We start from the raw sequence: 12,530 nt of genomic DNA, 5'->3' as shown, positions 1-12,530 counted from the left end.
AAATTATGACAATTGAATGCTGACTTATATATTATACAAATTAAAATGAACTTAAAAGTATTAAACCATATCTAGCTAATTTGATATATTAGAATAAGCTAAGTATATGTATATAGGTATTTCTTTTCATATGTTAACGTATTTTTAAAACGATGTATTTATTTGAGTTTATTTCAATGAAATTACAGGTTAATGAACTAATTTGTAATCTGTTGTATATTAGACACTGCAATTGTATTTTTTCATGAAATTTGTATTCATTTAAAAATTAATGTGTATTCACCTAAGAATCAGTATAAGTTAATTTTCTTTTCTTAAAAGTTGTGAAAGACCTAAACAATTTAATTAATTTAAAATATTGATAATAACTTAAAAGATGTTTTGGAATTGCTTTCCTATATTTCATACACATGATTTGTTTATTCCAACTATAATAAGAAAGAGTAGCCAACTGAAAATGCACATGAATAGGACAAACTAGTACTGGTAACTTTTATATAAACTCAAAATTAAATTAATTCGGGTAATTTTTAAAGTAATTTTTAAGCAGCTTGTTCAACTAAATTTAATATTTTTTTTAATACAAAATATTAATATAAACATAAAATTAACGAAAATTTAATAAATTAGACCATAGCTACCTCCGCCATATATAAGGCTCCACGTCACCATAAAAATCTCCCGATCCTCATCTTTCTCGTTATTGTTGTTAAAAAATTTGTTAACTTCTTCGTCGTCCATGAATGACCATCAAAATTTGTTAGCGATAATCTCCTGTACATTGTTTTTACAATATTAATATATTTAACCTATTGTATTATATATTGTACCTTAATTTGATAGGTTAATAAAATATATTTTGATACTTAATTATAAGTATTGAGTTCAAGCCATGCAATTAGGATCAATTTTATAAGGAAAATTTACTAGGTCTTTACGCGAATAAAAATGCATGTGATGCACTAATTACTTAGGTGACTTAATATTGCTTAATCTAATAAAGAAATTAAACTAATTACTGAAATCAAACTATAAATTTTAAAACTTTTAGTTCCTCATTTAGGAATTTTTCTAATTGTTTCTGTGAACGTATATCCGTTTACGTACAAGCACTAGTCTCCCTGCACCCTGCAAAACCTGACCACCTTTTCCATATATATTGAGCTTTAGGGCTCACATTTTTCACTCTTCTCTCACCATTTTTCTTAGCTCTCTCTTTTTCTTCGCAAAAAAATCAGAAGCAATGGCGGTGAAGGTAACAAAAGCTGAGAAGAAGGTTAACTATGACAAGAAGCTATGCAAGCTTCTCGATACGTATCAACAGATCCTGATTGTAGGAGCAGATAATGTGGGTTCAAATCAGTTACAGATGATTCGAAAGGGATTACGTGGTGACTCCATTGTTTTGATGGGAAAAAACACGATGATGAAGAGATCTATCAGGATCCATGCAGAGAAGACTGGAAATAATGCGTTTCTCGCTCTCATTGAATGCCTCGTGGTTTGTTTTTACATTTCTTCTTCATTATACTATTAAATTGCTGCTCATATTTCTTCATTTTCGATCATATTACTATATCATAGCATTACTGATTTGTTAGGTTATATTTCTGGTCTTCACTGTTTTATTTTTCTTTTGTATAATATGTATTCAAACTTATTCATCTTCCAAAAAATCGGAAATGTAGGTTCAAAATCACACTAGAAGCTTTCATTATTTCCTTTTTTTTTTGGAGCTCCTCTATTTTTGAGGTTTTTGTATTTTGTTTTGTTGATTGACACTGTTACTGTTTTTTGGTTGCTTGGGACCAAAGAAATAGGTACTGTTTTTTTCCCTAAGAGGTAAGGGGTGAAGGGACTTGAGCTGGAATTTGGCAAGTTTAATTCATTGTTGGTGTACTATTAACAGCATTGTCTGTGACTTTGTCATATTTGAACAAAAACTGAGTCTAAACAGATAGAAAAGTTATATCATTAATTCAACTAGCTTATTTGGGATTGATGTTTAGTTGAATTAAATGGTCAACAATGGCATTTGCCTTAACCCCATTTGTCATATCGTAACAGGGTAATGTGGGACTAATCTTCACCAAAGGAGATTTGAAAGAAGTCAGTGATGAAGTTTCTAAGTACAAGGTAAAATAGGTTCATGTCTTACTTTTTTGTTCTCCGTTTTTCTTCCTTTACATATCAATATAATTATCTTCTTGGTTTGCTGGTAAAAAACTCTTTGCTGTATCATCAGTGGATGTGTAAAAGAGACTATACTAAATCAACTTGTCCCTGAAATGAACTTCTGGAACAAAAACCTACTATTTGCATTCAAGGACTAGCTAGCCTTATGCTTTGTTTATCATTTAAAAATGTGCTGATTAATCATATGATCTGAGTTTACCAATCCTCACCTGTTGATTTTGAGTTTATGATGTGAAATATGAGATACTGACTTTAACATTTAATGAAAAAGGTTGGAGCACCTGCTCGCGTTGGCCTTGTTGCTCCAATTGATGTGGTTGTTCCTCCTGGAAACACTGGACTTGATCCTTCCCAGACCAGTTTCTTTCAGGTTTAGTTCTTTTAAGATATGCTTCTTAAGCTGCTTATGCTTTTGTTTATAATATATGATCTCACATCCCGGTGTATTTTAGGTACTAAATATCCCAACGAAAATCAACAAAGGCACAGTTGAGATCATCACCCCTGTGGAGATTATTAAGAAGGGAGAAAAAGTGGGCTCATCTGAGTCTGCCCTTCTGTCTAAGTTGCTCATTAAGCCATTCTCTTATGGCCTGATAGTCCAGTCTGTCTACGACAATGGCTCAGTTTTCAGTCCTGAGGTTCTTGAACTCACAGATAATGATCTTGTCGCTAGGTTTGCTGCTGGTCTGACAAATGTTGTTGGTCTCTCCATGACTCTCGATTACCCTACTCTTGCTGCTATTCCACACATATTCATCAACTCGTACAAGAATGTACTGTCATTTGCCATTGCAACAGAGTACTCATTCCCACAAGCTGGAAAAGTGAAAGAGTACTTGAAGGTTTGCACCAACTGTGAATCCCGAAAGACCTCTAACTAATATATACCTGTTCTTCTTGACATTATCTTGACAAAATTCTTAAACTTGCAGGACCCAAGCAAGTTTGCTGTTGCTGCTCCAGTTGCAGCTGCTCCTTCTGCTAAAGGGAATGCAGCTCCTGCCAAGGAGGAAAAGAAAGAAGAACCGGAAGAGGATGAGGATGACTTTGTTGGTGGATTGTTTGATTGAGTTGTTTAATCATCAACCTGTTTGCTTGTTACCTATCAGGTCCTAAGATTTGGTACTAGTTATGATGAATGCTGTTTTTGGTGTTTCTATTAGGATACTTTTGAACAATTTTCATTTAGTTTGCTATCATTCAGATGTTTTGTGCACTGAAGAAGATATTAGTTCCTTTTGCTTCAGTGGGGTTCTAACTTTAAATTTGAGCTATCCTTAAGTATTTTTGCTCCACATCTCTATGATTATTTGCATAGCTTTATAAGTTGAGAATTAGTGTGAAATATTGCTTTTTCAGGTTCATAGGAATCATTAAGAGAATCATTTTTTTCTGATCTGCAATATTTCGTCATGCAGAAGGACCAATATTTGCTAGGGTGATGGCAGTGTTCAGTTAATCTTTTATACTTGAGGCTCTATAAATCTCCTTTTCCCTTCTTGACAACTCAGAAGATGAACCACTTCCTTCAAATAATATCACCTTAGCGCCCCTATTTACAGGCGGTACATTCATAAGCAGAGTTTAGCATGGAACCTAGGGGACAAAAGGGTGTTGGGACTTGTAAAGATAAAAGAAACTAGGGATAAAAGTTACACTTTTCACCTTATTTGATTTCTTTCATTAAGAACAGCAAAAAAATATAATAAGTTGAAGTTTTTTTTCCCCGTTGATTCTTGAAGATGAGAATCAGCATCGGTAATAATACAACAAAGTTTACATGTCAAAATTTGTTTCCAGAAATTCTTGAAATTGAAAGACATTCAACGTTGTATTACTGTATATCTCCACAACTCTCTTAGTTGATAGTCTCTTCCTATAATATACTGTATTTTTCTCTTTGAGAACTAAAAGTATGATAAGGGAGCCACATGGAAATTCCAACATTTAGTGGAGAACCCATATGTTCCTGTTCCATTCATCCGTAAGTCATATATGACCAAGTTTGATTTCTGTTTTCACACACAACAAACGATTTAACATATATCCCGTTCCAACAGCATCAACCGAAATACAAGGGGGAAAACGTACCTCCATGTTTGGACCAAAAACTGGCAATTTATTTGAGCAACTGAATAAATAATAGAGAATCACAATCTTGTTTAAGTCAATCATCAAGATTGTTGAAGGCAATTTCGAAAGAAGCGTATTCCCTGATCCAAAATCAGTGTCAAATATTAGTACAATCACTACATAATCCTTGAAAATTATACAACTATGTGATAAGCAGGTGTCTCCAAGAAGCAAGATCAGAAAAAAGAGCAAAGACAAACTCGTACCTGCAATGCAAAGGTGATGTCTGCTTCATCTACCTTTAAAGTTACTCTACTTAATTTTTCTTCCCTAGCCTTCCCCAGTTTTAGGATACCCTGCATTTTTATGTACACCTTGAGTTATACTTCTTCCCAGTCTTTAATAAATCACTCATGATTGAGAAAGAGAAAAAGTAGACCGAAATGAGCAACATCTAAGTTTATTTAACACTTTACCTGGTCTCCTAGCACTCTACACATGTTTGATAGCTCCATGATTCCTGCTGGTGGTATTGAAGTTGATTTACAGATATCAAGGTAAGAGATGTTCAGCTGCAATGGATTACAAATTGTTTCAAAACTCGTTTCTCCTTATGCCTACTAAGATCTCACCATTATAGTTACAAATAGAAATTACCTCGCCTATAGTGGCATCCTTCTTCTTCCCCCTGAATAGCTTGACAGCAGAGCAAAGAATAATCTGCAGTGCAGTACACTAAGCATTACTCACCACCACCATGATATTTTTAAATGCCTTAAAGCATTAATGTAGAAGAACATCATAAAGAAGTGGCACCACCATTGAGTGCATTCGGTTCTACTGTTGATTCTAGCTCTTGCATTCAATTCCGCCATCACAAATATTTGAATACTTAAAGGTGTTTTCAATAATTCTATCAATATCTGGATACTTCAACCATAATCTAATAGCTTTCCGTTTTTGTCAATTGGTTTCTATTTTCTCCTTTTCTTTCTTCTTTGGGTGGAGGGTCAGGAATTCTCTTATAACTAGAAACTTACAAGCAAATGAAACCAAATGAACAGTAGATATCTTCTTATGTCAAGTAACTTGGGAACATTTACCTGTTGATGTTGTGGAAGTGATTGTATAGTATCCACCACTGGCGATCTATATGCCTTTGATAAAGCAATAGCCACATGATCAACCCTAACCTGTAAAGGGGTTCCAACTTCTAAGAAAACACAACATGCTATGTAAAGCTAAAAAGCAAATGAGGATACACAATTCATGAAATTACAGCTGAGACCTTGCTGGAGATTAAGAGACAAAAAATAATAAAAGATACAAATTGCTGAACAAGGTGTTCATTGATAAGGAAAAATTTAGTAATTGTTGTTTATATATAACAGCTTCATTATCTCTACAAGGTTGGGGTAAGGTCTGTGTACAACCCTCCCCAAACCCCACGTGTATGTTGGTGAAAAATTCAGTAATAAGCAGGGTACTGAGACTAGTACTGACCCTTACTAGCAGGTTTATAAGGGAGAATATAAAATAGTATGTCTGCAAGCTGGAATAATGCTGGTATGTTTTTATCATATACGAACAATGAGGTCGAGTATTATAGTTGTTTATAATTTTCAAATACTTGTACACCATATTTTGCTTCGGCTCCATTAATGTAGAATTTGATATCTCAAGGGAGCAAACAAGCACAAATGTGAAGCAACAGAAGTTCAACACTGACTTTATTCTGCTGTTCAGTTACCCTTCAATCCATAATTTCAAATTCTAGATTTGATTAATATCTACAGAAAATTTAATAATATGGAATCAGAGGAAAAGAAGCAATGAGAAGAAACCTATGCAAATCCTGAAGTTGGGATCACACTATGACTTGGCTATACAAATCAGAGCTACCCTCTCAACTATAGATCCTCCAGAATGACTAGTTTACAAACTCAAAACATTAACGAGTGAAAATGACATCAATACTCACAACGTTGCTCTCGTGTATAAGTGATTTATCACAAGCACAATCCCTCTGTTGATCAGAAACTCCTCCATGTAGTGATGGTAAATCAAGGCTATTGATAGAATCTCTTATGTCAGATTCTAACATCTCAATTGCACTCCTGAAACAATGATGAAGGAAAAAATTTGCTCATAATCAAGAGAAAGCTGTACAACAAGCTCTTGAAAAATCCATGATCTAGGATTAATACTCTCAAGTGCTCAATGGAGAACTTAAGCATCACTTCTGCTAAAAATACTTCAGCAAATTAGAAAGAAAAATTGATCTCCTTATGCCTTTCTTTTTTTCGCCAGTAACTCACACTACCAGTCATAAACTCCATGACTAAATGCCATCTCCTCAAATTAAATTACAAAGTTGCAGGAATATTCACAAACCTGCATATCCATAGAGCCTTCCTCATATCTCCAGATGCAGAAGCAACTTTCTGCCATTTTAGAAGCACTTATATGAGGAAACAGTGGATTGTGAAATAAATATATCTTGGATCAGAAGTCTGAAGTAGCAGTGGACAAATGTGTAGTCTTACTGCATATATAGAAATTGCAGAAATAAAACCAAGCAAAATCCAGATGTTAATGTACCTACCCGTGCACATAGTTCCAATGCTTGAGGCTGGAAGATTGTGTAAGGAAAAGCCTGTTCAGCAGTCAAATTATTAGTCACTCTGTTAACCATAAGAAATGATTTGCACCATGCTTTATGCAGATAACATAGAACAGGCTGCAAATATCAGCAGCTGTCTTCACATTTTCAATTAAACTTATAGACAAAAAGGAAGCAGATTAAGTTACTGTAGTAGTATGCAAGTTAAGTGGAGCAATTTCTAATGGTTTCTAGGTTCTTACATTAGAATCAATTGATTCGACAACAAAGCATCAGTAACATATCACTGGAAGCACTTTGAGTTCAAACTTTAGATGCTTATGAGTTATGACACCAGTCATTGAACTTGTCCTCATATCCTGAGCCCATACCCACTCACGATATACTGACAACTTGCATTAAATAAATAAAAATAAATATATCCATTTGGTAGAACTATCACGTTTTTCTCACAGGAAGAAGAAGAGAGTAGAAGCCATGGAGTTACCTTTAATCTCTGCTGAAGAATGGAGATGATCTGGTCCTTAGAATAGGCACGAAATGTTACAACTGCAGGCTTGCCTGAAAAGTAATGTATAAGTCAGATTAAATACTATTCTACATACAATAAGTAATCTAGCATAAGCTGCATTAAGAGGTGAAATGGCAAATAGGTGCTTTGTACCACATAACCTTGTTTTATGAAACTACAGAAAATCAAAGAACCCATAACCTAAGCTAGTTGACATTCTCTATCCAATTGCTTGTGTTGCCACACACTTGGACAACTCTGTGGTGCAGTCATTAAGCAGGGTTCAACATTTTTGAAAATATCTTCTGTGGTAACATTCAGAAGCTTGGTGCGAAAAAAAATTATTAACAGCTTAAATACTTAGATCCACAAGTTAAGACCTGTTTAACCTCTCTGCCTAAACTAGAAGAAGTCAAAGAAGATAGAATATGACTTAGAAATAAACAATCTTACAGAAAGGAAAATACTCACAATTCAAGGATTGTAGTTTTGGAAGAAATTTATCTGCTAGGTCTATTGCATTAGCAATTCCTGTCAAAGCAGAGTCCCAGTTAGGAGCAATCATTAGCAGAATAATAGCTTCTTTCGACAATATCATAACTAGTCATATTAGAAAAACATTAAATGATTAGATCAAAAAAGCTTCACGTTTGCAGTCCAAGAGCTGCAGTACCTATCAGAATAAATCTGGAGAACGGGAGTGTTGTTAGCATGAACAGCTCATGAAGCACAGCTCTGTCTTTTGTGATCAAGTAATCCAACTCATCAGCAACTATTAACCTGTTCAACGCATTACATTATTAAGCAGAGAAATAGTTTGATTAAAAAATCTAAAAAGCACTATCAATACCATGGAATCTTGAAAGAAAAAAAAGGGAGGCACAATTGTAAAAATTACTAAAACATCTAGAAGAAAACTCACAACATCTTTGTGACTGCTGACTGCTGCTTCTCAGAAAACATTTTCTGAAGATACTGTAATGGTGATGTGCAAGTATTTATCTTTCTCCGTAGTGTAATTTTGTCAAGTATCTGCAATTGTTAGTAAAGCATAAGCATGCAGAAATGAGTTATTTAGCAGCTGAATCAGTACAATAGCAATGTACCTTGCCAAAAACATCAGATGTGTTTGACAGAGAACTGCAGTTGAGTGATAATGTGTCTGGAGCCTGAAAACCAGACTGCAATGGACGAAAAAAAAGAGATGATTAAAATTTTTTAGAGTAGTTGGATACATCTTGGGAAGATTGTTGATGAAGAAAATCTTTTGAAAACCCTTTAACCACTTGCAGAGCTCTCATATAAAGATGCTCTCTATGAAGCTATTTAATCTCACTATATCAGTAAGTAAATATTATAACAATTCTTGCACATGATGAAGAATCAAACTCAAATTGAAGCATTGATATAGCTCTTAAACTTCCCCTGAGCCCTTTATCATGAGGACTTAAATAGTATAACCAAAAGAAACACGATTGAGTCTGCTCTTTGCATGTTACAGCATGAAAAGTTATCCTTGAAGAACCTCAGATCATCAAACAAGTAGATGGAATGGAAAAAGTAAAAATTTCACCAACAAATATATCGCTAATCTGAAAGATGAACTCCTATAATTCTACAACAACCTACCCCATGTAGTTTGACAAAGTGGGGCCTAGAGTATACACAGACATTACCTCAACCTCAAAAGTAGAGAGGTAGTTTCCAATAGACACTTGGCTCAAGGAAAAGCAGTCCAAAGAAGACCAAAAACAGAAGTAACGGAAGTACAAGAACTAGTATAATTCATTCAAAATATTTAAGATAACATTATCACAATAAAGAACATATAAGAGTCTCAAAAATGCATTACTTGCATATTATATGGTCAGATGAAATCCATTCCAAGCTTAAATCTCAGGAATCAGAATGAATTACCTCTCCCTTGTAAAACTATTTCAAGTGTTCTGTAGCCATTACAATAGCAAACTTTTATTGAAGCCCCAATTCCTTTCATTTAACATATCTCAATCCTAGTGAAGCACGGTAATTTGTTAATGTTGGTCAGTAATTCACTACAACATAAAGTGTTACTTAGTAATTTGACTACATCTTTTACATGGTTTAGGCCAATAGCACTACAAACTTTAGAACACTGCAAATGGAGATACAGTTCATGCAGTGGATGGATGAACTTGTTTGACTAAGGAAATGCAGTTCAGTAAAGCATTCACATCATTCCTTAAAAAGCATTCATCTCAAACTAACAAATCAAGTTTCGAAACACACCAAGCAACAGGCTATACCTCTTCTGCCCAATTAACCAGGACCTTGTTAACCTTCTCCATTGATAGAGACTTTCCAGTCCCTGGGCAGCCGCAGATATACAAACTTCCAGCCTTCTCTTGTTCCACTGCTTGCTTACAGAACTCCAGAATTCTATTGTTCTCAACTTCTCGACACACCAGATTTGATGGAGCCCTAGACACATGCAATGCCTCTTTCACTCCATTTAACTGCTCCATATCTACAGATAGAGACGGCATAGAGCACATCTTTATGAAAAAACGGCATGACACTAGATATAATGTGAAGATCCTTATCAATTTTAACATAATTAAAATAGATTTTAACGAAATAAGAACAACTATAACAACTAAATCCCATACTAGTCGAGATATGCTATATGAATAAATATGTCCATACTGCTACAATTGGACTATGATAGTTTATTCAAACAACACATTTGTCAATTTCAATGCTAGAGATTCTCGACATTTTCAAACGAATACACAGATCTCTAGAGACAAATTAATACAACTCCGGGCAAACACTGACCTATTCAGTAAACAGACTCGATTGAGGAATTAATTAAACCAAATAATCAAACTAACCTCTTGGATTCCACATAGGCTTCTCTAGAAAACTTTCCGATAATCTCCTTTTTACAGGTGATTTGCTCAGATTTACTGCTTTAGCTCCGCGATTTGCCTTAATTCCACAAAAAAACAGAAGATCAATTAACACCAATCCGCTAAACGTATAATGAAACCATAACATAGTCTGAGAAGTTGAGTTACATTTGGAGTACTCTTAGGGCTGTCATTGACACATCGGCGGGGCGACTTCCATTTGCTCGGAGAGCTTTTCAAGGGCGACGGAGTTAAATCCGAAGTTATTATACTGTCTTTAGTAGTGGAACTGGAACTGGATCTGAGTTTGCGTTTTTGAGGAGTGGATTCAATCTCACTGGCGATTGGATCGGTGACTTTACCCCCACCGGAGACACGTGTTGAACGACGGTCGACGATTGTCGGCATTTTGAACTTCCGATGAGATGAATACTGGCTGTAGTGTTCGACTGAAGTGAACCTCTCTGTAGATTTAGAATAATTATTTGTTATTTATATAAGATATAAATTGTGTGCTCAGATTCAATTCGTTTCGCGCGAAAGAGGAAACTGCACTAGTGCATTTCCCGCCGTTTCGAAATGGTTTTTGAAGTGATGAGCTTCTATTGGTGGCCTTTGCAATTAGAATCATTCGGCCCATTAATAAATCACGGCCCAAATAAAACTAAATAAACCTATATGATGGACTTCAATAAAGATTTAGAATGATGTTTTTGCACGGATTGCTCCTATTTGCGGTGATATTTAATTTTTATCTTCAAATATTATGGTCTTTAATTTTGTTTTTGTAACTCATTTAATGAAATTTTGTGAAACAAGGTATCTTAGACCTAATTCATTCAGTATAGGTTTAGAGAACTTTTGTCTTAATCGAAATAAATTTGGTAGTAATTAAGTTATGTGACATAAGTTGCTTAATGTTTGTATGTTTCTATGAACGAATTCGCTAGGCATAAGTTTAGAGAGTTTTTGTCTCTTACTACATTAATTTTGTATAAATTAAATTATACCTCTAATGATATATTGTGTGACTTCTGAAATTAAATTTTTGCTTCTTACGACACAGTATGAATTAAGTCATACCTCTGACTGCATAAGGTGTCAATATTGAAACTAAATTTTTTGCCTCCTACTACATAAGTTATGTAACATTAAGTTATGTGATATAACTTGCATAGTTTTTAAACTGAACTTTTATCTCTTACCACGTGAATTTTGTAAGAATTAAGTTATACAGTATGACATAGCTAATTATACTGAAAGCGGAAATTATTTGTATTTAAAATATTGAAATATAAAATAAAATATTATATTTATGAACAAAATTTAAAGATCAATCAAAAAAATAAAATATTTATTTAAATGACCCAATATCATGTCATAACTTCAACCGGGCGGGCGCCTAACTATGTGGAATCCACCTTCTCTAATGTTGGGCTAAGGCCTAAGGGCAATTTCAATTAATTTTCAAACTTTGTACTAAATTCATGTTTAGTCTTCAACATGTAAATGCCTAGAGTATGTTTCAACTAAAATCGTGGTTTAGTTAATTATCAAATAAAAGAACATTATTCAAAATATAGAAAATATGGTAATAAACGTCATTTCAATAGCCAAAGTGACCACGTGACATATCCTCCCAAGAAAAAATTCAATGTATAGGACCAAAATCCAAAAGAGTCTTAGTTAATGCTTGCATAAAATTTGCATTATCCTATATCACTTAGAAAAATGATGTATACATTTTCTGGCAAAATAAATATATAAATAATTTTTATATCTAACTTCAATTAATAGCCAAAGTATATACTATATGCAAGTTGCAAGTATATTATTTCTTTCTCATATATATACATCATACATGCATAGTGCATACAGTTAAAAGATGGGCAAGATTTAGACATTTTCTGAACTTATATGTTTTCATGGTGGGCTCTATTAGAATGAAAGATTTAAGGTGTTTTTGGTACATATTTTGGACTAATTTCTTGTTTTGAATAAATGATATTTTATATTAATCGTCTCCCCCACCCCAAACCCCCCGCACACCCCAAATGTCCCCATCATCATCCCTCCCAACCCACTCCAAACCTCACGCCGATCACTCATCTTATCCAGGGGTCAGTCACTATTCGTTAAAAATTATATTATGTATATAAAAAATTGTATGAAATATATAAATCAAAAAATTGAACACCCTTAACGAAATTTTTTATTTCACCATTACTATGCA

At 34.1% G+C, this 12,530-nt stretch overlaps 2 protein-coding genes across 5 annotated transcripts; one reads left to right on the top strand and one right to left on the bottom strand.

Annotated features, from left to right (window-relative positions):
• Positions 1-627: 627 nt before the first annotated feature.
• Positions 628-10,852, bottom strand: LOC107021197 (cell division control protein 6 homolog B-like). Of its 4 annotated transcripts, none has more exons than XR_003579031.1 (17): positions 10,466-10,852; positions 10,280-10,376; positions 9,692-9,912; positions 8,513-8,587; positions 8,329-8,438; positions 8,080-8,186; positions 7,878-7,937; positions 7,383-7,456; positions 6,878-6,928; positions 6,667-6,716; positions 6,254-6,389; positions 5,376-5,465; positions 4,930-4,992; positions 4,749-4,844; positions 4,539-4,628; positions 4,291-4,412; positions 628-774 (listed from the first exon to the last, which is right to left on the bottom strand). XR_003579031.1 is itself a non-coding variant. In XM_015221806.2 (16 exons), the coding sequence occupies exons 1-16, from the start codon at positions 10,703-10,705 to the stop codon at positions 4,374-4,376; spliced, it is 1,599 nt and encodes a 532-aa protein (XP_015077292.1). In that variant the 5' UTR covers positions 10,706-10,852; the 3' UTR covers positions 3,839-4,373. The 4 variants fall into 4 exon arrangements, 1 of the variants encoding a protein (XP_015077292.1); XR_001456999.2 differs by lacking the exon at positions 628-774 and adding an exon at positions 3,088-3,198; XR_001456998.2 differs by lacking the exon at positions 628-774 and adding an exon at positions 3,839-4,211.
• Positions 1,072-3,494, top strand: LOC107021198 (60S acidic ribosomal protein P0-like). Its single transcript, XM_015221807.2, has 5 exons — positions 1,072-1,501; positions 2,068-2,136; positions 2,468-2,566; positions 2,649-3,041; positions 3,132-3,494. Exons 1-5 carry the CDS (start codon positions 1,244-1,246, stop codon positions 3,267-3,269), a joined length of 957 nt encoding a protein of 318 aa, XP_015077293.1. The 5' UTR covers positions 1,072-1,243; the 3' UTR covers positions 3,270-3,494.
• Positions 10,853-12,530: the final 1,678 nt, after the last annotated feature.

This window comes from Solanum pennellii, chromosome 6 (genome assembly GCF_001406875.1).
Source record: "Solanum pennellii chromosome 6, SPENNV200".
Lineage (NCBI taxonomy): Eukaryota > Viridiplantae > Streptophyta > Magnoliopsida > Solanales > Solanaceae > Solanum > Solanum pennellii.
This window is presented reverse-complemented; position numbering and strand designations above follow the sequence as displayed.